This window comes from Calidris pugnax, unplaced genomic scaffold, assembly GCF_001431845.1.
Source record: "Calidris pugnax isolate Ruff unplaced genomic scaffold, ASM143184v1 scaffold145, whole genome shotgun sequence".
NCBI lineage: Eukaryota > Metazoa > Chordata > Aves > Charadriiformes > Scolopacidae > Calidris > Calidris pugnax.
This window is the reverse complement of record NW_015090939.1, coordinates 807,584-830,017: the sequence shown is the minus strand read 5'-3', so window position 1 is coordinate 830,017 and position 22,434 is coordinate 807,584. Positions and strand designations below refer to the sequence as shown.

Genomic DNA, 22,434 nt, shown 5'->3' with positions numbered 1-22,434 from the left:
TCTGCTGTAAAACACACCATTGGGTTTTCTCACCCCAAATCCTGGTGATTTGAACAGCCAGGTAACAGCTGTCAGCATTGCAGATAGCTTTGGAAAAAGACCACTAAAACCAAACGCGATTAAAAAAAAGCAGTATCGAGTCTGCATCGCCTCAGATTGGATTATACAAAAAGGTCAAGTGGTAAAAAAGAAACTTTGCATCTTTAAAGGCCTTGAGGGCACAGCAGAAGTAGTTTATCATCGGACTGGAGATTAAATTAGAATAGATTTATTTTCTTTTTCCACTTGGCATCAGCGTCCTATTTGAAGTTCTCGGGGACTTCGCAAGCAAAACACAGCACTGAATTCAGACACAAGCCCAGGACACCTACTACTATGGAAAAAAAACAACCATTAATTAGCAGGTATTGATGATTTCTCTAAACCCTTCTATTTAAATTCATATGGAAAAGAGGTTGTCAAAGGTTATCTGCCATCACCAGAGGAGGATCTGAAGGGGAGACTGACTGTCACCACCAACAGGCCCCTGGGAACGCCCTATTCAAAGGTTCACATACCAATAATTAAAAAAAAAAACAATCCAACAAATATCTGCCACTCCCACTCCTCTGCGAAGGAAAGAAAGAAAAACAAATTGTAGTTGATAAGAAGATTAGTGGGTGTTCTAGGGACAGGGACTGTAAGATAATCAAGCGAAAGAAAATCCAACTAATGGGACTGTGCCAATCCAACTGAACTAATAATTGCAGACATTGCTACGTATTCTCCTAAAATCCACCAGGCTTTCAAGCATCCTCTTTATTGTTAAAAATATAAATCAAGCTGTTGCATATTTTTCATCACGTTACCTGACAGCACCGAGTAAAATTCAGAGTATAAAAGCCAAGAAGAGTAACCATTTCGTTTCCTAAGCTCTGCAGGGAGAGGCTGTTCTTGAGCAATAGAGACCGGAGAGCTGCAGTCCCCCCGGCGAAGATGTCGGGAGAGGAGGCAGCAAAAAATAAGAATTAAAAATAAAATGTCACCGTTGACATTTCACGTCAGTGGATTAAGGTGGCCTCCAGAGGATGCAGATCCTGCCAGAGGAAGGGCTGAGCAGATGGAGGAGGCGGCGAGGACAGGCTGCTGCAGTGGCATAACCCCACGCCGGCACCAGTACCCAAACTGGGAGCCAACCAGCAGCCTGGAAAACCACCCTCTGGGAAGGGTTTCATTTCCATCCTTTTCAAAGATGAAACACCCCCCTTCTCCGGGGTCACCAGCCCCTCCTGGGGCACCCAGGTGTGACGCTGCCTCCATCCCCTCCGTGCCAAACCCTTTGCCCATCCTGGGATCCACTTCTTCACACAGACACGAGGATTTGGAATGAAATTACAGCTGGATTTGGTTTTCCAAGCTGGCCTGTCTGTTAATTTCCAGAAGGGATGTGCATAGCAGCTGAATTTGTCTCGGATACAGCAGAGGAAGTGACCGAAGGAGTTTCCAAACAGGTGGAAGAGATCAGATTTAACCAGGACTGGCCCCTGCCAGGGGGGCAATGCCAAGTGACCTCAGCTAGCCAACGCCAGGCTCCCTTTGGAGCAGCCCTACAGAGCCCCAAATTACCTTTCCTGCAGGATAACCTCCCCACAAGTATCTCCAAAAACAATTATCGCCACATTCCATCAATTTAGGGAATATTTAGGCTACAGAGTAAGGAGAATATCACTCCTCAAGAGGCTAGTCAATGATTTTTGCTCATTCCAGCACTAATCTCACACAAGGTATATTAAAAATATTAAAGAACCAAGCTTATTGCCAATTAATAATTACCACCAGCTTCAGGCTTCAGATTTTTTGCACCGAGGTAGATGTTCTGCTTAACCGAGCTTGTTAAATTTAACTGTGAACTGTCAGATCATGCTATTCCCAGGTAGCCACAAGCCTGTTCTCTATTCATCCCTTAAATAACCCAGGACATAAACAAGACGGACGCAGCTCTTTCGCGTTTCCAAAACAACATCCAGGCGTAGATGATTAAACTCCATTTATGTCTGAAGCTCAGCCTGTACTTTGCTCTTTGTTTTGCTGTTTCACTCCCATAGGTAGGTTATAGCGTAAAGTTTTTACATGGCAAAAAGATTTTTTTCCCTAACCGTCTCGTCCTTTAGATAGCCAGGTTGCATAAAGTTTTTATTTTTAGGGATAAAGTCAGGATTTCCCCCTCCAATTACTTTCATGCATGGAGATACAAATATAATATATATTCTTATAGGTGTGTGCGTGTGTGTATATACAAACTGCGGCGTCTAAGCCATTTCTATATTAAATTAATGCCCTTTACACTTGGCTGAAGCATCCCCTCCGAAAGATAAGGGAACATTCCAAACCAGAAGATTTATTCGGGATCTATCAAGCGGATAGCGACCAAATGGATTCGTTTAAGCGAGGCTTTTCCCTACGAAATTGCCCTCTAATACCCTCCTGAGCTTCTAGACCAATCTCAAGCTCACGGCTCTTGCTGCCGTGCCAAGAATGCAGAGGTCACCACTCAAAAAAAGGAAAAAATAGGAACCCAAAAACCCTCAAAACCAACCCTAAGCATCCCAGTGAAATGAAGCTGCTAAAACATGCCATGTAAGAGCCCGGCGGTATCAGGTTGGAGGTTTTTCTTCCAGAAAACAGAAGGAAAAGGCCAACCCACCCCCGATTAACCCGAGAAGGTCTGGGAGAAGCTGGTCGAGGCTCCAGGTCCCTCCATGCGGACACAGACACCCCCACACCCCGCACACCCCCCTCCCTCACCCCCTCAGCCCCGCCGCCGGCTGAGCCCGGGCGATAACGCCGCGTGAGGCGGGAAGGGAAGCGAAAAAAGCAAAAAACCAACCAAAAAACCACCCTAAAACGGCCAAAAAAAGTCCCACCGGTCCTATTTGACACCCCCCACCCGCCTCTCCACCACCTTCAGACAATGCGGGGGGGGGTGGGGGGGGGCAGCGGGGCCGCACCCGCCGCCTCAGCCGCCCTGAGGGGGAGAAGGGCGGCGGGTGCTGCCGAGCCCCCAACGGCCGCCCCGCGCGCCCCCAACCGCCGCCTCAGGAGCCCCTCAACGGTCGCCCCACAGCCCCCTAACCCACCTCGATGTATCCGGCGAGCGTGGCGGCGGGGCCGGCCAGCCCCAGGAGGAGCAGGAGGGGGAAGCGCAGCGCGGAGCCCATGGTCGTTCCGCCTCCGCCGCCGCCCAAGCGCTACTGCGGCCTCGGCGGCCGCCTGGGGAGCCGCCTCGCCAAGCCCCGCCCCTCCCCGCCCACTCTGCCCTATGGCGGCCGGGCGGGGGAGCGACGTCACGCAACGCCCCGGCTGGCGACCAATCGCCGCGCCGATGAGGACCATTTGTCCCGCCCCCGGGTGAGTAAGGACGGCTGGGTGAGGGAGCCGCGCCTCCCTTCCCCGCTGCCAGCCAATAGGAGGAGGCGCAGCGCAGGATGCCCCGCCCACGGGGGGGCCGAGGTCCCTCCTCCCTCGCCCGCCGGGAAATGGCGGCCACAGCTGAGGGCTGAGGCGGCGGGGAGGCCCTGAAGGGAAACACCCCAGGGGGATTTTCCACCCCTCTTTTATTGTAAAGCAATTGCAGAAATTAACCCTCCGCCTGAAAGGTCGAGGAGCCTAAAGGGTGGTAGGGCTGTGGTGGGGTGTGTGGGCTAAAAGCCCTCCTTCTCCCCACCTCCGCCATAGGAGGGGGGTTCCTGAGGTAATTTAAGGAAAATGAGGGGGTTCACCTCATCTAAAGAGAACATCAGGTTTCCCCACTCTCAAAATAAAACCCTCTCGACATTTATTCCCAATTTCTCATAACACTTGACCCATGCCACTACCAGCAAGTTCGAGCCCCTCTTGCTTTCAAATAAAAACCAACACAAGTTGTGCTTTTTCTTAGGCTTTTTTTTATCTTAAAATACAGCTATTGAAGAATAATCATAGGCTGCTCCATCCTGCTGCCCACACTGAGGCCTCCCACAACCTGGAAAAGAAGACAGCACCTCTGTAAAGACAGTAAAGTTTAATTAAACACAAGGCTTTTAATCGCCATGATACATCCCCAACTTCTCCAGTTCCGTATGATCTACATCTGATACAAACCAATAAATTTCAGACTCCTGTTGGAATTCTTAAAGCAGTAACTATCAGTGAACCCATTAGAATTATGTCCAAAAATTAGTATCCTATAGATTCTACATATTCACTTCCATTGTATGAAAATACGTAAGGTGCTTAACATGGGGTGGAAAAAAAACCAGATCTTTGTACAAAATGTCGCAGAGATATCAAACATTTCCATTTTCAACTTCTATATTCTTTAGTGTTCTCTTACAAGCGCTATTTTCTGAAGTGGTTGAAGGGAATATTGCCGAAATGTTGCAGATGGGGGTAAATCTGTGCGACAGATCAATAAGCAGCCCAGTTTTAATTAAAACAGCTGACTGGTCCACTAGTCACTTATTACAGTCTCTTTTTTATAGTATTTGAAAACCCTTAAATCTCTTTTACTGCAGTCCTCTGGCATATATAATTTTCTTTTCAACTTGGCCAAACTCAGTTGGAAAATGGAGTGAACAAGTTCTTTTTGCGAAGGGATACATTTTAATGTAAATGTTTTATTGTGCAGTATGAATACGTGAGTAAATAACAGGATGTTCCCAGTTAAGCTTTTCCATTTTCTTATTAAAAAAAAAAAAGGAGGTATTTTTCTTTCTCCCCAGGCCAAAAAGTACAAGCTCTTTATAAATCTTTGGAGAAGGGTTTTCATTTGAGGCTGAATTTATATAGCATTCAAAGTGCTATATAAATTAATATACTTTTAATACTTAATATTTACATAGTGCCTGGTGAGAATTGATGTTCACAACCCCTCTGTGAGCCAACGCATTTAGAGGATGGAGAAAAAGCTGCAACAGCATCAAAAAGGGCTTGTTAATTTGGGGTACGGGAAGATTAAGGTTTTGGGGCAGAGCAGAAATAGGAGTAACTGGCTGCACGTCACCGAGCACCACTTGAAATCAAGTCATGAATGTCTAATTAGAGACATGCAAAACAGGAGGGTCCTCGGGAGAGTCTGAATTTCCACGGCCACGTGGTGCTGGCGTCGGGGGACAGAGCAGCAGCACCACCAGAACACACTTCGTCCTCTGTCACCAACGTATTAAAAATAATAATTTATGATTGGATATTGGCCATTAAAAGAAAACAGCATCCCCGTATGCAGGCACGACACAGCAAACAGGTACCTGATCCTCTTGGGAGTGTTTTTATGGAGACAGCCATGATTACACCAGCATTATCCTCGTTACTCCGAAAGGCAGTTTCCATCTGGTGGCTTTCAGGGAAGTCTCACAGATAAGCAGGAGGTACCACCTCGGTTTCTTTCTCACCTCCACTCCTGGTGCTACACTGCAGACACACCACAACCCCCTCCAAGGCCATCAGCACTCAGTTCACTACCTAAAGAAAAGAATAACAGATTTCCCTTCATATTGTGACCAGTCCTCCCCAGGAAAAATCATCTGTGGAAAAAAAATGTATGTTACCAGCAGGTGGAGGGAGGTCATCCTGCCCCTCTGCTCTGCCCTGGGGAGGTCCCAGCTGGAGCACTGGGACCAGTTCTGAGCTCCCCAGTTCCAGAAGGACAGGGAACTGCTGGAGAGGGGACAGCAGAGAACCACAAAGATGATGAGGGGAGTAGAACATCTCTCTGCTGAGGAAAGGCTAAAGGACTTGGGTCTTAGTCTGGAGAAAAGAAGGATGAGGGGGGATCTGATCAACACCTATAGATACTTCAAGGGTGGGTGTCAGGAGGATGGGGCCAGGCTTTTTTTCAGTGGTGCCCAGGGACAGGACAAGAGGAAATGGGCACAAACTTGAATAGAAGACGTTCCACCTAAACATGAGGAGGAACTTGTTTCCTGTGAGGGTGGCAGAGCCCTGGCAGAGGCTGCCCAGGGAGGGGGTGGAGGCTCCTTCTCTGGAGACATTCAAACCCCCCCTGGACACGTTCCTGTGGGACCTGCTCTGGGTGGCCCTGCTCTGGCAGGGGGGTGGACTGGATGATCTCCCGAGATCCCTTCCAACCCCACAGCATTCTGTAATTCTGTGTGGCTGTTACCATTAAAGCCACTGGGAGCTCCGACTTTAGCAAACTGGTGTGCTGAGAACCTGCCAATACCTGGAGGATGCGTTCACAGAAGTGAGAAAGTTTTTGAATATTCTCACTATTCTCTTAAACTGCACAAATTAAAGCATAAAATTGATCTAGTCCGTGAATGGTAATGCTACGCAGCGGTTTTTAATTAAAAACCTTGATTGAAGATGTAAACGGCAGATCACATCCTTCGGACCAGCTCTGCATGACAGAAATGTGCAAGTCCAAGGTTGCAGAGGTAGGGCCAAGTCAGACTCAGGTTTAGCAGGTAGAAGACAAACTGAATTTAGAAAATGACTACAGTGTCTGGTGGGCTTGAGTAAAGACAAATCCCTATTCAGGCACAATTTAGCTAAGAAGGAACACTAAATGGTGCTTCTCGAAAAGATATACCACCCAACTTGCTTAAGTGATAGACAATTGATGGCCACAGCTCATCATGACCCATACTGTGCTTAGGAGAAGACCTCTATCTGTTCATAAGGTTTTATGAGGGGCATAAAGCCATGCAAAACTTCTATTAGTCAATGAAATCTTGAGCCAACATCCAGCTCTACAAGTGCCTTCGGGAAAACAGACTTCTCCAAACCCCATAAATAGCATCAGAAAGTTGCCAACCTGCTCTGGAATTGGACATCCCTATTTGGCTGCAGAATTTCCTTGTGGAAATCCAGGGTTTCTGCAGTTCTGCAGCTCAGCTGTCTACCTCTAACTCCAAAGGACACTGCGTTGTGGAGGAGGTGTAGAAAGCCCAGCAGCAACAAGATGAGGGAAACCACTGGAGAAACAGGCCTTAAGATACAAGGTATACACAGAGGATGGAGAGGTTCCCTAGAAAGAGAAAGAAAAAGATGCCGAGACGTTCTGGGGAGATGGGAGTTTAAAAAAAGAAAGGTCATTTCTGTGGGAATACAGTGAGGTTTAGAAAAGTGAAAGGGTAGAGAATAACTAAGGACACGATGCATCGAGAATGGAGTTGTACCTTAAAAAAAGGGCTACGAGGAGTAATTGCAGGCACGAGGAAAACCAGCACCAGAATCTGTGAAAAAGAAGCGACGCCGTAAATAGTGGGGGGACAACAAGCCTTTCTGTTTCTACTCAAAGACAGCTTTAAACGGGCTTGGCAGGGAAGAGGGGAAAAGTCTACCCTTTATTGTATCAATGAATCCTTAACTCTTGATGGGCATTTTCCTACCGCTCTGTTCTGGACCCGAAACGTTAATCTGGCTCTCCTGCAGGTGATCTGAGATTTTTCTAGGGGGAAATTTAAACAAACAGCACGATCCCTCCCTACAGTGTGTAACAGACTGTTAAGGTGACAATCGTAACGTTAATAACTCCCTCTCCCTTAAATGCAAACTTCCTTCTTTTAAGGTTGAGAGATGTTACTGCTTTGCTGAAGCACGTCAGCGCAGAAAAGGTGGCAACGCATTGGAAAATGGAAAATACATCAATCCAAGATGCTTAAGGGCAGGAAAACAACAGTGTGGCTGCTAAAGGAAGCCCCTGCTCCTTCCACACTCTGCAGATGGATCTTAGCATTCGGAAAATGCGCTCAGTCTATGATCTCCTCTCACTTTCTAGATGGAGGGCAAAGCCAATCATCACGGTGAATTTAACTGGACAATTTGTTTGCCTGAAGAGGAAGACGGCCCAAGACAGTGTCTGAAGGACACAAGGTTTTTTGGAATAGAGCAGCACATCTGTAGGATTCACTATCCAGGAAAGGAAATTACCTCTGATGCATAATTAAATCGAATAATGACCCCACACTCAGATTATATCCCAAATGCAAGACTAGAAGAGAGCCTAACCACCTTTTTAGCTAGCCATCAGTTTTCAGAACATAAAAACTAGGTATTTGTATATTCTGCTGGTGCTGCTCATGTCCTCCCTTCAGAGGGATGTGAGGCTTTGGGCACTGGCAGGATCTCGAGGCAGAACAATGCTTGATGCTTCTTCAAAGAGTGGTGGCAAACACCTAACCTGACCCAGGGAACTCAAAAGGTCTAGAGGTCTACAAATAAAGGCATAGTCAAGACTCTGGGGAGGGACACAGAGAAAGGAGAAGCTGGATTGCAGAAAATATTTAGTAAATTCTCACCCTCTTGCATCCTAATAGCTTCCTATTACAGGCTGGAGGCATCCTGTCATCTTTATGAAGATGGCATCACCTACGAAGATGGCAGGATCAAGGCAACCAAACCATTCCAACTTAAATGTGCAGTATGTGGTAGAGAAGCAGTATTATAGCTTAAAGAGAAAAAAAAGAACCATAATTTAACAAAAAATCACCAACAGCCGAATGCATTTTTTACAAATATAGGCTCATTGCTAAGACTTCTCCTGTTGTCCTTGGACAACAGTTCTTTCCTCTCCTCTGCTTGCCAGTCTCAGTCTCATTTCAGCACTGAGAAAGGTTGTTCATTTTATAGAGGTCTTTCATGAAAGATGAAAATTCAAATATGTTATAATTAGCTGCAGTTCCACAGAAGTCAGTATTATTGCAGCCTTCCTATTAGATCTGAATTTGTCCCACAACTGCGTGCGTCAAATATTAGAGTAGAATGATTAATGATATCACACAGAATGGAAGGATTAAGCATTGATGCAGGAGAGTTGCTCGAGAGGAACGAAACTCAAAAGGTCTAGAGGTCTACAAATAAAGGCATAGTCAAGACTCTGGGGAGGGACACAGAGAAAGGAGAAGCTGGATTGCAGAAAATATTTAGTAAATTCTCACCCTCTTGCATCCTAATATCTTCCTATAACAGGCTGGAGGCATCCTGTCATCTTTAGGAAGATGGCATCACCTACAAAGATGGCAGGATCAAGGCAACCAAACCATTCCAACTTAAATGTGCATTATGTGGTAGAGAAGCAGTATTATAGCTTAAAGAGAAAAAAAAAAGCATAATTTAACAAAAAATCACCAACAGCCGAGTGTATTTTTTACAAATATAGGCTCATTACGATGCTAAGAGTTCTCCTGTTGTCCTTGGACAACGGTTCTTTCCCCTCCTCTGCTTGCCAGTCTCATTTCAGTAGTGAGAAAGGTTGTTCATTTTATAGAGGTCTTTCATGAAAGATGAAAATTCAAATATGTTATAATTAGCTGCAGTTCCACAGAAGTCAGTATTATTGCAGCCTTCCTATTAGATCTGAATTTGTCCCACAACTGCGTGCGTCAAATATTAGAGTAGAATGATTAATGATATCACACAGATTGGGAGGATTAAGCATTGATGCAGGAGAGTTGCTCGAGAGGAACGATTTTAACTTCTTTCTGCTCCTAATTTATTTTTGTCCCGTAAAAGAAACCTGAAATTGAAAATAAAAATGGCTCGTGTTACTGGCAAGAGAAACGAGAGTTCTGATTCCTGATCGAAGAATTCAGTCGTGAATCATCGGTGGATTAAAAGCCAAATCATCTTAACAAATGGCACGGCAACGAGTAACACCAAATATAAAAAAAAACCTCAGGACTTGTCCTGCTGAATAAACGTAGACTCATTTCCAGCCGCTTTGAAGATAAGTGCAATTCAACAACAAAAAAAATCTACCCCTCCCTCCGCAATCGGGAATGATTCAGTGCCTACACTGAGCAACGGGGTGTGTTGGGAAGTAACTCATGACACAGGAACAGACAAAAAGGAATTTTAAAACATCTGGGAGACCTCGTCGTGTCTGATCCTGCAAAGCTTTATTACTGGGAACTGTTGTTTTCCATCAGCCAGGTGATATTTTTAAATGCTTATTTTTTCCCCGTGCACTTGAAGGCAAAATAACTCCACCCGAAACTCCCTCCTTTAATTTGATATCAGCGTAAATGACTGCAGTTTGCATTAATCTATTTAAACAAAGGTTAAGGTACATTTCCTGTTACAGTCATCATTAGAAGCCTGGTGGCTCCCAACCACCCCGACATTCCTCTTATATCAACTCAGGAATATTTATTTTAGTGTCTTGAAACGAGAGCAGGGAGTTGGGCACCAGAGCACATGCTGGGAAGGAGCTGAAGGGCTGAGGAGCAGCCTAATCTTCAACCCAGAGTCAGGGGGTGGGTGGAAATCAGTGGGATTTGGGAATTCCCAGGCACAGGAATTCATATTTGCAAACCTGGCTGTCCAACTTTTAATTTAAATGCCCCAAATACAAATAAATAATACTAGAGAGTAGTCTGTAACCTCATATTCTGAGTTTATGAAGTTTATAAACTTCATATTCTACACTGGATTTTTTTTCATAACCTTTGAAACGTGCAGTTCTTTGGAGGGCCACAAAACTTCATATTCTACACTGGATTTTTTTTCCATAACCTTGGAAACGTGCAGTTTTTTGGAGGGCCACCAGAAGAGGAGAAGTAGCAGCTCTTTCCCAGCTTCCTAAGAGGAGAAGTAGCAGCTCTTTCCCAGCTTCCAAACTCCTAGGGCAGCAAGAAGTTAGAATATAGGTTCTCCTGGCGATGAGAAATTAAGAAATCCATGTATTTGAAGTCTGGCTCAGTTGAGTAAAGGCACGACACAGCCGAAGGGAACGGGGACATGTGAGTAGGAGATGAATCCCAGTGTCTCCCAGGGAAGGAGTGGGCCGCCTACAGCTTCCACCTGTGGCCCCGGGGGCAGAACAGCCCCCTGATGCCTCTCCTGAATCACATCTCCTCAGAAGATGAGTCATCCCCCCTGAGGGATCTTTGTCTTAAGAAACCCCGTGTCACTTCTCCTGTAACTTTCTGATTGTCTCGTCCCGTGTGCTGCAAAGGGCTGAATTAAAAATTGCCTTTTTTATTTTGCCACTTTTTTAAGCTATGATTTTTCCCTCATGCACGGGAAATGAATAACCTGTGCTCTAGCTTGTGCCAAAGCTTGAAGGTCCTTTTTTTCCCCCCCAAAAATAAAGGCATTTTGCCCCATAATAACAAAACCTCCAGTTTGCAGGAGCTTCACACCGAAACCAGCGTATTCTGCATTTTCTGGAGGAAATTACAAGGCTTCTTCCAATTCTAGGTTTTCCTGCCTTGTCTCACTCATTTGGTTGACTCCCCAAGGTCCCCACCGAGATGTAGCTCATTGGCAAGTTATATAAAAGGAGTCTTAAGTAGAGCACTCTATTGAGGTTTGAGTTTTCCCTTTAAAATGCAAATGGCTGGTAGTTAATTCCCTTTTGGGATTTAAGAGCTGAATTTGAAATGGGAAATGATGATACAAAAATATACTTCAGAAAGCATTGCAGTGTGAGTAATGAAACATTCGCCACATGAATACAGATTCCTCTGGTCAGCCAGACATCTTCATTTATCTGCATTTTAATAGTTTCTCTCAAAACTGCTTTTGGCTAAATTTTTACCTTGTGCAGTCTCAGCGCAACTCCAATGAGGGCAACATTTGACCACCTTTTCTATTTTTTAAAATCTCGCATATCAGCGCATTTAAATATATCAATATTCTATCAGGCATTATAAATATCTCCCTCTTTTCTCTTAAAAGAAGTCTAATGAGACCTTTTCCATACTTCCTGAAAATATATCTGGCTGGCAGACCCGTTTGCCTGCTCCTTTGTGGACAGGAAGGGCTAAAGAGCCATCCAAAGCTCAGCAAAGTTTTTAAACCAATATTTACTCACCGATTTCAAAAGGAACGTCTTCCATTTCACTTGCTTTTCCATCATTACCAGTTTACATCTAAAAAGAGGGGAAAAATAAGCATGTATAGTTATGTCCTTAGATCAATTTATGCTTAAACACACACATGTGGGCACAGAGACACACCCCAACATGGACCTGGGGGATGTGATGGCTCTTTTCTGTGCTTAAAATTCAAGAGTTCTCCAGTCCTTGCGTGATCAGGCCGTAACTCACTCAACTGGATCCCTTGTATTTGTTCTGTCTTCTGGAAAATATACCTTTACATAACCCTTCAAAAGAATTCCTTTCGATGCGCGTGGACGCCGGCACAAACACATAACACCCCTTGGAATAAACCTCGTACCAGCCGAGGAGGGAACTGTGTCATCACGATACGAAACCCACCCATCACACGTCTGACATGGAACTGCAGGCTTTCTAAGTTTAGAAGGGCCTAATCCTGTGATTTAGCTGAAGAAGTAGAATTTATTTGTATTTGGACACACTGACTTTGGCACGTGGGCGTGAAACGGGAGCAGACCCCAGCCCGGGTTCCAGCCCCCACCTCCTGATCCAGCATCCATGGGCAGATCCCTCAGCAAATAAATGCCCACAACATCCCAAAACCTGAAAAACTACAAATTGCACAAGCCTTATTCCAAGTTTTTCCTCCCAGAAGAGGCAGAATATATCAAATATTTGAACTTTCCCTTTTTGCCCTTCTTTTATTTCCATGTTTTTCTACAAACGCCATACTGTCCCAAGTTCTCCGGGCTGTGTTCCCTCTTTTTTTTTTTGTTACAGACTGACTTCAATCAAACCCTGGATCTAAAAGTCCCCAAACAACCAACAAAGAATGTATTTCAGCGCGCTAAATTTGAGAAGTCACAACAAGGGCTGATGGTAGAATACTGTGATATCACTCACAAAAGACTATTACTTCATTGTGTATGAAAACAGCATCTGGCACGGGGCAGGAGATCATTTACCCAAAAAAGCATCTAAGAAGAATAGCAATTAAAAGGAAGAATCCAATGAGTTGATGGCTACGTTAAGTCGTTAGCTTCGTTAAAGGTTCCTGCAATGTAAAAAGGCTTCTTTAAAGTAAGGGAAGGAAAAATACGGCCCAAGTTAAGTCTTTATTCCGACTCAAAACACTTGCCAATGGCTGTTCAACAATTGTGTGATTCACTATTGAGCATCCCATGGTGAAAGCAGCCTGCCTTCTGTGTGGCAGAGCGCTCTTTCATTCCCTTCCATTTTGGATTTGTGTTTTCAACCAACATTTCAGCTGTTAAAGAGAACCTGGTGAAAGACTAGGGAAGGAGATAAAGCCCCAGCAGGTGTTACAGAAACACTGAATTGCCTTTTAGTCTTAATTACACCTTTAACGTAGCTTTGCTGTGTTGCAGTTGCTCAATGTAAACCTAACAGTACTTTCTGAAGTTTTTTTTTCTAGATTTTCTACACCCACTGTAAGAGAAAGTGAACGGAGCGGAATAAAACTACCTAAGGGCAACACTTGGGAAGGAAAAAAAATAAAAGGAGCAATAAAGAAAGAAAAAAAGAAGAAGGAAAAAAAATAAAAGTAGATTTCCTAGAAATTGTGCGGGGAATTAGGGATGCAAGGGCAGAGAAAGGGAGCCAGCTCTGGAATTCATTACAAAGATTAACACAGAAGGAGACGTTTCACTACGATTTTTGGCATTTGAGGAGGACCTCAAGGATGTGAAGTGGCTCATTCAACTTCTCAGGGTGTTCTCGGGTGAAACAGAACTCACCAAGGAGATGAATTCAGCTTTATCAGCCTGATCTGCGAAGTGTAAAATCTAGTCATCTTGAGTGTATTCCTGTCGGCCTTCCTAAATACCTCAGCAACTGAAAAAAGAACTTTCCAGACAATCTTACCACAGTGGCAAAAAAGACATTTCAGTGTGAAAATTGGCTACTGATTGGATGGGCCAGCAGCTGGCAAGTCTCTTCATCAAAATGCCTCCAAATTTGCTTTAAGAAATGCCCTTGCTATTAGAGTGGCCCTCTGTTACTCAGGCAAATTCACTAAAAAGGAAATTTCAGAGCATTTTGAAAATCAGGGGTCAAATTCTGGGAATTAAATTCCACCTTCCCAAGCGAATGGATTGTAGAGCAGAGGGGAATACCAATTCTGCTCTGACAGCAACACTCTCCTTAACAAAGCTCCAGAAGAATCCATTCAAAATTAAGGCAAAGCAAACCTAACATGACACAGGACACACAAGCCCTCTCAGCTGGAACCACAGCAAATATGTGATTGTGAACCACAGCCTCACGCTCAGGCGAGCAAATCCTGAATTTTTCCACTCTGCACAGGCTGAGGTTACAAGGGTTCAAAGCAACAGTTGAACAATTCTGTAATAACAGAGAAATGGGATGTGCTGTCATAACTGGGGTTGAAAGAAGGCTCTCACCTCGCTGTGTAAATCCGCCGCTTTGAAGAAAACACCTAAAAACCCCTCTGTTTTGGGTTGAGCTGGCCAGGTGCCTGGGCACACCTGGGATCTACAAGGTGTGGGTGCACCTGAACAACATCACAGGAGCTTGGGAGTACATCCTGCAAGGGGAAAAAAAAAAAGAAAAAAATAAATAAGACTGAGTCAAAAGAATTGGGTTATGTCGAGTTCACTAAAAGATTGTGGGGAAGTGGATTGATGTGTTATTTCTCCTCAGCCAACAGTATCTGCATCCCTCCTCCAGTGTCATTTGTCTGCAGCACAGCACAGGATGTGCCAGGATTCCCTGCTTTGGGCAGCAAATTGTCATGTTTTTCCAGTCTGGCTGGCAACAGGACTTGCCCATTTGTAACCACCTACACCAGGGCAGAGACTGAGGCTTCAGTATTAACAGCTGTCTCAGACAATACTATTTTTTTTAAGGTTGGCTTTAAAGATAAGGCAGCATCAAACCCCCAGATAAACCTTAGCTCTCGCTATATGTTCACTCTATTTGACACCCACTGTTTTCCTAAAACACTTGTTTTCAAAGGCATTCCAATATCTATAGCCTGGGTGGAATATACTTACCTTCCAAACTCAGTTTTGTTGCAAAACATTCCCCTCCTTTCAACTAATCAGTCACTAAAGCAAACACTTCTCTACTGAGACAACCCTCCTCTTGAAGGACACATCCATCCACACAGAAACACAGGGCAAAAATATTTGGAACACAATCCAAGGCAATATCTAATATCTAAAATCTAATCAATAGAGCCCCTGAGTGCTGCAAGAACAGGGACTTGACCAGAGGCTCCCACACCAAAGATGCTGATAACTATATAACACCACTGATAGTGCAAAAATTGTTTTTCTTCCACTTAAACCACTAAATCCCTATAAGAACTATTCAGGAATGTTTTATCATTTATAAAGGGCTAACTTGATGATTATTGTGATAAAAGACTGAGAAAAAACTTGAGAATATGATAAATTAAAGGAGTAAAGCACAAAACCACCTCCAAAATAATTGGGCTGTTATGAACCAGAACCACAAGGTCTCAATAAAAAGTACAACAATACACATATAACAGATAGGACAGAATCTAAAACAAAACTTCAGGAAAAAAAAAATAAAATAAAAGCCCTACTTCATTAAAAACAGAGCTCATGTAAGGACATAGCTCTCCCTACAGCACCCAAGCAACAAAGAAGAACTCCAGTATGGACCAGAGGCCACTAATAAATCTTACTGGCCCTGAGCAGCTTCACCTGGGGCTTCCACCCACAGGCTGAGGAGCTCTATTTAAGCCGAGCCCAGGGACCTCATTCCAAGCTTGAATAATCCCAGAAGAGTGTTGGGCTTCAGTTTATGGTTGGTTGGACCTTGGTATGGGTCACAACCTTCACTTCTCAGGTTGATGTTTGATCTTATGACTATAGACTTGAGAAATGAGTACTGAGTTTGTGTCTTTACCAGGCTGTATCATGATCTGTAGATTTAATTCTTATCTGATCCTCAGAGCTGCCTCATTATGTTGAGTTTGCCTGGATTCTCCAATGGCTATCTCTAGGTAAGCCTTGCTCATCTTGTTTAGGTGCTGAAGGGTGAGACTGTACCTGTTCAGCTCTTTCTCAAGCTTGAAGATCCAGAATAAGGGCTAGAAACTTCCCAGGGAAGTTAGTTTAGGTTTTTTTTATCCTTTGAAATCAACAAAGGTTTTTAAACCTGCCTTAGAAAATGTATTGCGTAAGATGAAAGCTGGTTTTTAAGAGCCCTATTGCCCTACTCCAGCAGAGGGGCTGGTAAGACAGATGGGGAATGAGGAATGTGTTATACCAGGGAAGATGAAAAGAAATGCAGCTTAGCCTAACAAAATAAACTTCAGGAGAGGCTCTGACTGCTGTCTATAAATATACCAGGAGAGTAAACACTGGGGAGAGAAAAAAGTTCCCTATTTAAACTACATGAAAATGTTGGCACAAGAACAAATAAGGAGAAAAGGGCCTTGGAAAAAAAAAACCCACTTGTTTTCAGTGATGTTTTTAATCTCCTGTTCAAGGCTGTAAGAACAAAAGTCTCAGTTTCTCCTAAGAGAAAGCCTGTTCAGGTTAAATATATATGGTGGTGTATGTGATGGAGGAGGACTCAATGGCTTGGAAACTCCCCTGCCAACTCCTATCCCTGTGAGATCAGATTTCTTAATTTCTGGGGAAGGATGAAGACTGACTACCTGAGAGATAATTATTTTTAAGCATATTGGAAAATAATACTGAGGCTTTTCAGCTAGGGGATTTATTTTTTTGCTCTTCCATAAAAAGCCCAGAAAACCAGAGTTTAATGGCTGGCACATATACTGAACGAGACCATAAAATATGATTTTTTTTTTAAAAAATGTGGCTGTTGTCTAAACGTCTATCATAAGTTATCACTGAATTTTTTCCATGTTGTTTCTCTTAATTTACTATGTGTATCCAGAAGCAGGAGGATTATCTCTCAAGATCCCTTCCTTCCTAATGGAGACTGGGTAAGACTGACTATTATTACATCATTGCTTTTTCAAAAACAACTACCAAAAAGCCATTTATTAACAAGTCTTTTCCCAGAGCTGGAGATGGGGGAAACCTTTTAGAAAAATGTAAAAATCCTTTAAATCCTGTAAAACTTTATGATGATTTTTTAAAGACTTCATTAGAATGCCTAGACACAGGAATAATTTTAAGAGAATATTCAACCTTGCAGCAAACAGAGAAATATCAAAAAGCATTGTTAATAGTTTTCTGAGTCATCCCAGCCTGCTTAATGGAGAGGAAATCCAAAGAGCCTCAGTATTTACTTTGCAGTTGATGCACAAATTATTTCCTACTAATGATAATGCTTCTACATAACCAGAATGGATAGCGGTGACACCTGGATATGAGTGAAAAAATCAGCCAATAAAGTTAATTATTGTAAGGCTAATCATGGTTGAACATCTTTCCCAGGGAAGAAATGCAGGTACTAAATAAACAGCCATCCCAAATGAAGGAGGAGTTGTCCTGGATTTGCAGCTGAACTACATCTGTCCAGTGCAGATTTTTGGGAAATTCCCCAATAATTATGAAATCTTGCAATCCAAAAATGACTTTGCTGCATTGGTGTTCCTCTATTTGCCATAACCAGTAAACAGCTGGGGTATGTACTGGTACCATGACCACCTGGCTGCCTTGCTTATGAGCCAGGGCTCCCCAGTAGCAGCTGCACACAAGAAAAATGAAAAATACGTTTTCTCACCCTGGAAAAGCCAGCAAACAGGCGGTTTGCACCAAAACTTGTGAGATCCTGAGCTCTCTGGGTTGACTTCTATCTTCCCCTAAACCACAGATCTCAAGACACCAGAAGCAGCAACTTGAAATATTTCACTGGAAAATTCACTGTTCTACTGGAGTTGGGGCTATTGGGGTGGGAGAGGTATTTTTCCCTGCAGGCATTTTTTTTTTTTGCTGCCAGAACTCCCTTTTCCCCTTTTTATCCCACAGCAAAGGGATTTTCATAGTGAACTGAAAAGCTCCCTTTTCCCAAGATTTAATATATCTTTTCCCAAATGCCCAGTAAAGGTTATGGGGGGGTGTGTGTATATAAACTGCTTCCTCATTTATTACTGGGCCTGCTGCCTGTATTTCTCATTAAATATGGGGGGATTAATGCCATTTGGGTGGGTTACAGAGCAAAAGGGTAGCCAATAGTGAGTGCATGTGATGAAATGCTTTCTCTAATAGTATGTTTCTCTATTTAAAGTAAAATCACTTAGAAAAAAATCACTTATAAAATGTGGAGATTACTATTATATGTTCTTAGAACATACTAATCTTCAGTCAGACCTCTCCTTGTGATATAAGAGGATTAATTCAGCTTGCTTAAAAAAAAAATATATATATAGTTAATTTTTTTGGGGGGGGAGGAAATGACTCTGAGAACCAAAACAGGAAGACTTTGTTGTATTTGTCTGTGTTTTACATGAGGCCACCTTAATTAAATTTACTCTGGCTTGCTCTAAACCAGTTAACTCCTATTGCTACCTTCACCATGTTTTGTATTCTCCGTGCAGGATGTAAAGTAATTACATTTCAGTTGCATTATAATTTAGCAGGTTCTAACAGAAACGGGGGGAGAGAGCTGAAGTTTTTCCATCTTCTAGATTGGGGTTTTAAATCACAGCCCAGCTGCTGACTTGCAGGAGGGGAGTTAGATGGGTCCAGCCCCATTCCGTGCACAGTTTAATTTGGAAATCTAAATAAGTACCTACTTATCATGCACAGATGTAGTCCAGGAGGTCAACAAGGCCAGCGAGGCATCATCTGCTTTTATAACTCCAATGGCTTTATGGCACTTGAGCATTTTTCTCAGTCATGTTTTAATCTGCAGCTTTCTCCAAACGGGATAATGTCAAGAAGAAAAAGCAAATAACCCCAACAAAACCAGCCACCAAGAGACAAAAAGCCTTCTAGGAGGTCAGAAAGGAGATGGAGGGTTGGTGAGGAGCTGTAAGGGGCAGTGGTCAGGGTGTGGGAGATGTTTTTAAGGCAAAGACTTGTGACTGTGGTTTTACTGGGTGAAGGGAATGGATGAAGAGGCTCGAGTGGAAGAGGTTTAAAAGATATTCACAAGTAAATGAGATGTGGTGGGGTTGCAGTGTGCTTTTCTGCCTGAAATGAGGGAGAAAATGGCACTTCTGGGGAGGATGTTGATCTGCTGCCTGGAAAAATGAGCCATGGAGTGGGCAGAGGGAAGAGAGAAACCAGGGAAGAGGGGACACCTCCAGCAGAGGAGGGCTGGAAGAGCAGTGGATGAAGGAGGTGATGCTGAGAGGGAGATACAGATCTGGTGACCCAGGAGATGAAGGGGAAAAGGAGGATTTTACAAAGGGTTACAGCGCTGTTCCAGACCATGCAGGCAAAAGGCAAGTTATTTTATGTAGCTTAGGATCATAGAATGCTATGGGGTTGGAAGGGACCTCTGGAGATCATCTACTCCAACATCCCCACTGGAGCAGGTCCACCCAGAGCAGGTCCCACAGGAACGTGTCCAGGGGGGGTTTGAATGTCTCCAGAGAAGGAGACTCCACCACCTCCCTGGGCAGCCTCTGCCAGGGCTCTGCCACCCTCACAGCAAAGAAGTTCCTCCTCATGTTTAGGTGGAACTTCTTATGTTCAAGTTTGTGCCCATTCCCTCTTGTCCTGTCCCTGGGCACCACTGAAAAAAGCCTGGCCCCATCCTCCTGACACCCACCCTTGAAGTATTTAGAGGTGTTGATCAGATCCCCCCTCAGCCTTCTTTTCTCCAGACTAAGACCCAAGTCCTTTAGCCTTTCCTCAGCAGAGAGATGTTCTACTCCCCTCATCATCTCTGTAGCCCTCTGCTGTCCCCTCTCCAGCAGTTCCCTGTCCTTCTGGAACTGGGGAGCCCAGAACTGGTTCCAGTGCTCCAGATGGGGCCTCCCCAGGGCAGAGCAGAGGGGCAGGATGACCTCCCTCCACCTGCTGCTCACCCTCTTCCTGATGCCCCCCAGGATGCCCTTGGCCTTCTTGGCCACCAGGGCCCATTGCTGCCTCATGGGCACCCTGTTGTCCACCAGGACTCCCAGGTCTTTTCCCTCAGAGCTGCTCTCTGGGAGGAGCTCATTTGAATTATATGAAGATTAGAAATAAATAAATTAACCTGCTGTGAAGGCTTCTCTCTCTCTCTGGCAGCGTGAGGCTATCAGAAAAACAAAGCCTGTGCTGGAGCACCAGAAACAACATGTGAAATGTGGGAAATACAATAGGCATGATGTCAGATTCCAGATACTGCAGATGAGGAATGGGACCAACGTGCTCTTCCTGCATCTGGCAGCCTGTGGCATCCACACACTTGCTCTGATTCTCTTTCCAAGCGAAGAGGGGGAGGAAAAAATAAAATAACCTGTGGAATAACTTTGGGAATGTGACCCCTGAAAGGACAGCCCTGGGGTCCTGTGTGGTTTTGTGCCCAGCTGTAGAATGCCAGGTCTGTATGAAAACATGGCACAAAAGCCTCTTTGTGTCACAGCCAGTAACTCTTCAAAGTATCAGGGAGGCTCTCAGAAACCCCAAATAAAAATGCAACACTGAAAGCACTTTGATTTTTCTTTTTTCAAAAGTAATACATACAACTTTGATTTTTCTTTTTTCAAAAGTAATACTGTTCAGGCTGTTCAGGCTTATGGGAAATAAAGCAGTTTTCTTTGGTCTTATATATTTCCTTGTGCTATTTGTTAATCACAATGTTTCAGCATGATATAATGAAATTGAAACTGGCCTTACAGGCCAGAGGAATAAATTGACTCTGTAACTCCCATAATTCAAATTAGAGAACTGCCCAGAGGAGTAAAAAAGGATTGTGGAGGGGGAAAAAAAAATGAGCTTCTAACTGGATAAGTAATTCTGCTCGTTTCAGTTTTAAAACTCTTTCTTGTCTAACAATTTAAGGTTAAGTTGCTGGGCACAAGGTAGAAAATTCACATCTCTCTTTTTACCTCCGTTGCTCGTGAGAGAGATGGTTCAGTGTAAGAGGGGATGATTTCAGTGCACACCTTTGCCTATTAATTTAGGAGGCTTTAAAAAAAAAAATAAATCTATAGAAGGATATGGGGAAGGGACCTCTGGAGATCATCCAGTCCAACCCCCTGCCAGAGCAGGTCCCACAGGAACGTGTCCAGGTGGGGTTTGAATGTCTCCAGAGAAGGAGACTCCACCACCTCCCTGGGCAGCCTCTGCCAGGGCTCTGCCACCCTCACAGCAAAGAAGTTCCTCCTCATCTTTAGGTGGAACTTCTTATTCTCAAGATTGTGCCCATTTCCTCTTGTCCTGTTCCCTCTCCTTCTGGAACTGGGGAGCCCAGAACTGGACCCAGTGCTCCAGGTGGGGCCTCACCAGAGCAGAGGAGAAGCTTAATGTCACCAAGATCTAACCCTCCTGCCATTATCCGAGGGCAGAGAATGAGCAGAACCAGTTTTTGTAAAAGCAGTGATTCATCTTTAACCAGAACTTCCCCTCCCTCTGTTACTGGTTTTTTGGGTCAATTGGCCACAATGGCCCATTGCAGGACCCGGTGCTGCCCACGCTCCAGTGGAACAGTGATTATTATGTACAGGCAGTTCAAGAAGCCATTTGGAAGAAACTTAAAATGGTACTAAAGACAGAGATTGGCTTATTTATGAAATAACTACCGGACTACCAGATCAAATCGCTTTTGGAGCATATGCTAATGTCCAACAAGGAATAAGAAAAGCTGTATTTTTCTATGCCACCATAATACAAACACCTCTTTTAAGAAAAGCACTGACCATAACCCCACTGGAATGACCAATTAGTTAAATTTCTAAACAATAGTCATAATTATCCTTCTCTGGGCTGACATTTAGGACTCAGACACATATACCATAAATAAAAATAAAAGCACCAGCGACAGTTTGGGTCCTTTGGGTCAAAATGGGCCCTTTTGGGGGCATTTCCTCGTGGGCCACCCCTCAGTAAGGTATTAACAGCTCTTGCTTTGGCTTTTAGTTAATTGCTAGATGAGGAAAAATGCGGCAAAATGCTATTTTTGCCACAATTTCAGAGAATTACACCCCGAGAGGGTTTGAGGCTGGGAGCCACCCCCACCAGGGGTTTTGGGCTACCGAGGGGGGCAGACCCGCGCCCCCTCTGCCATGTGTAAGGGGGGACCGACTGTCCCCCCCCCGTCCCCCCCACCGATAAATCACTGCCCGTCACTCGGAGTCCGCCCCCCCCCGTCCATTCCCCGCCCTCCCGGCAGGGGGCGCTGCTCGCGGTATCCCCCCCGATCCGTCCTCCCCCAGCAGGGAGGGGCGGAGCGCCGCGATAAGAGACGCGCTCTGATTGGCCGCAAGGCCCTCGGCGGTGCGGTGCGCGGATGAGAGCGGCGCTCCGATTGGTCGCGGCATCAAAATTGGGGGGGGAGTAAAGGCCCGGTCAGGGGTCCCCCCCCTCTCCCCTCCCCGTGGATGGGGGTTCCCCCCCTTCCCCCCCCGCTCCTCGGCCCCCTGACCTGGCCGCCTGCGAGGCTTTTCTGGAAGAATTTCGCCCTTCGTCTTCGCAGGGGCGGAGGCGCTTCAGCCAATCATTGCGCGGCGCGGCGGCTTGTTGCC

At 44.7% G+C, this 22,434-nt stretch overlaps 1 protein-coding gene and 1 long non-coding RNA gene across 4 annotated transcripts in view; both read right to left on the bottom strand.

Moving 5' to 3' along the window:
• Positions 1 to 3,264, bottom strand: part of APLP2 (amyloid beta (A4) precursor-like protein 2) — a 54,060-nt gene extending 50,796 nt beyond the window's left edge. The window contains exon 1 of the mRNA XM_014951826.1: positions 3,117 to 3,264. Within this exon, the coding sequence (XP_014807312.1) occupies positions 3,117 to 3,197 (81 nt within the window). The 5' untranslated portion in view covers positions 3,198 to 3,264. The remainder of the gene's footprint in view (positions 1 to 3,116) is intronic.
• A 641-nt stretch (positions 3,265 to 3,905) lies between these two features.
• LOC106893652 lies at positions 3,906 to 22,434 on the bottom strand. Of its 3 annotated transcripts, XR_001413135.1 has the most exons (9): positions 22,335 to 22,434; positions 14,246 to 14,388; positions 11,798 to 11,855; positions 9,149 to 9,496; positions 8,919 to 9,067; positions 7,158 to 7,214; positions 6,794 to 7,006; positions 5,265 to 5,478; positions 3,906 to 4,000 (listed from the first exon to the last, which is right to left on the bottom strand). It is a non-coding gene; the product is annotated as an uncharacterized LOC106893652 (long non-coding RNA). The 3 variants fall into 3 exon arrangements; XR_001413133.1 differs by having other exon boundaries at positions 8,919 to 9,496; XR_001413134.1 differs by lacking the exon at positions 9,149 to 9,496.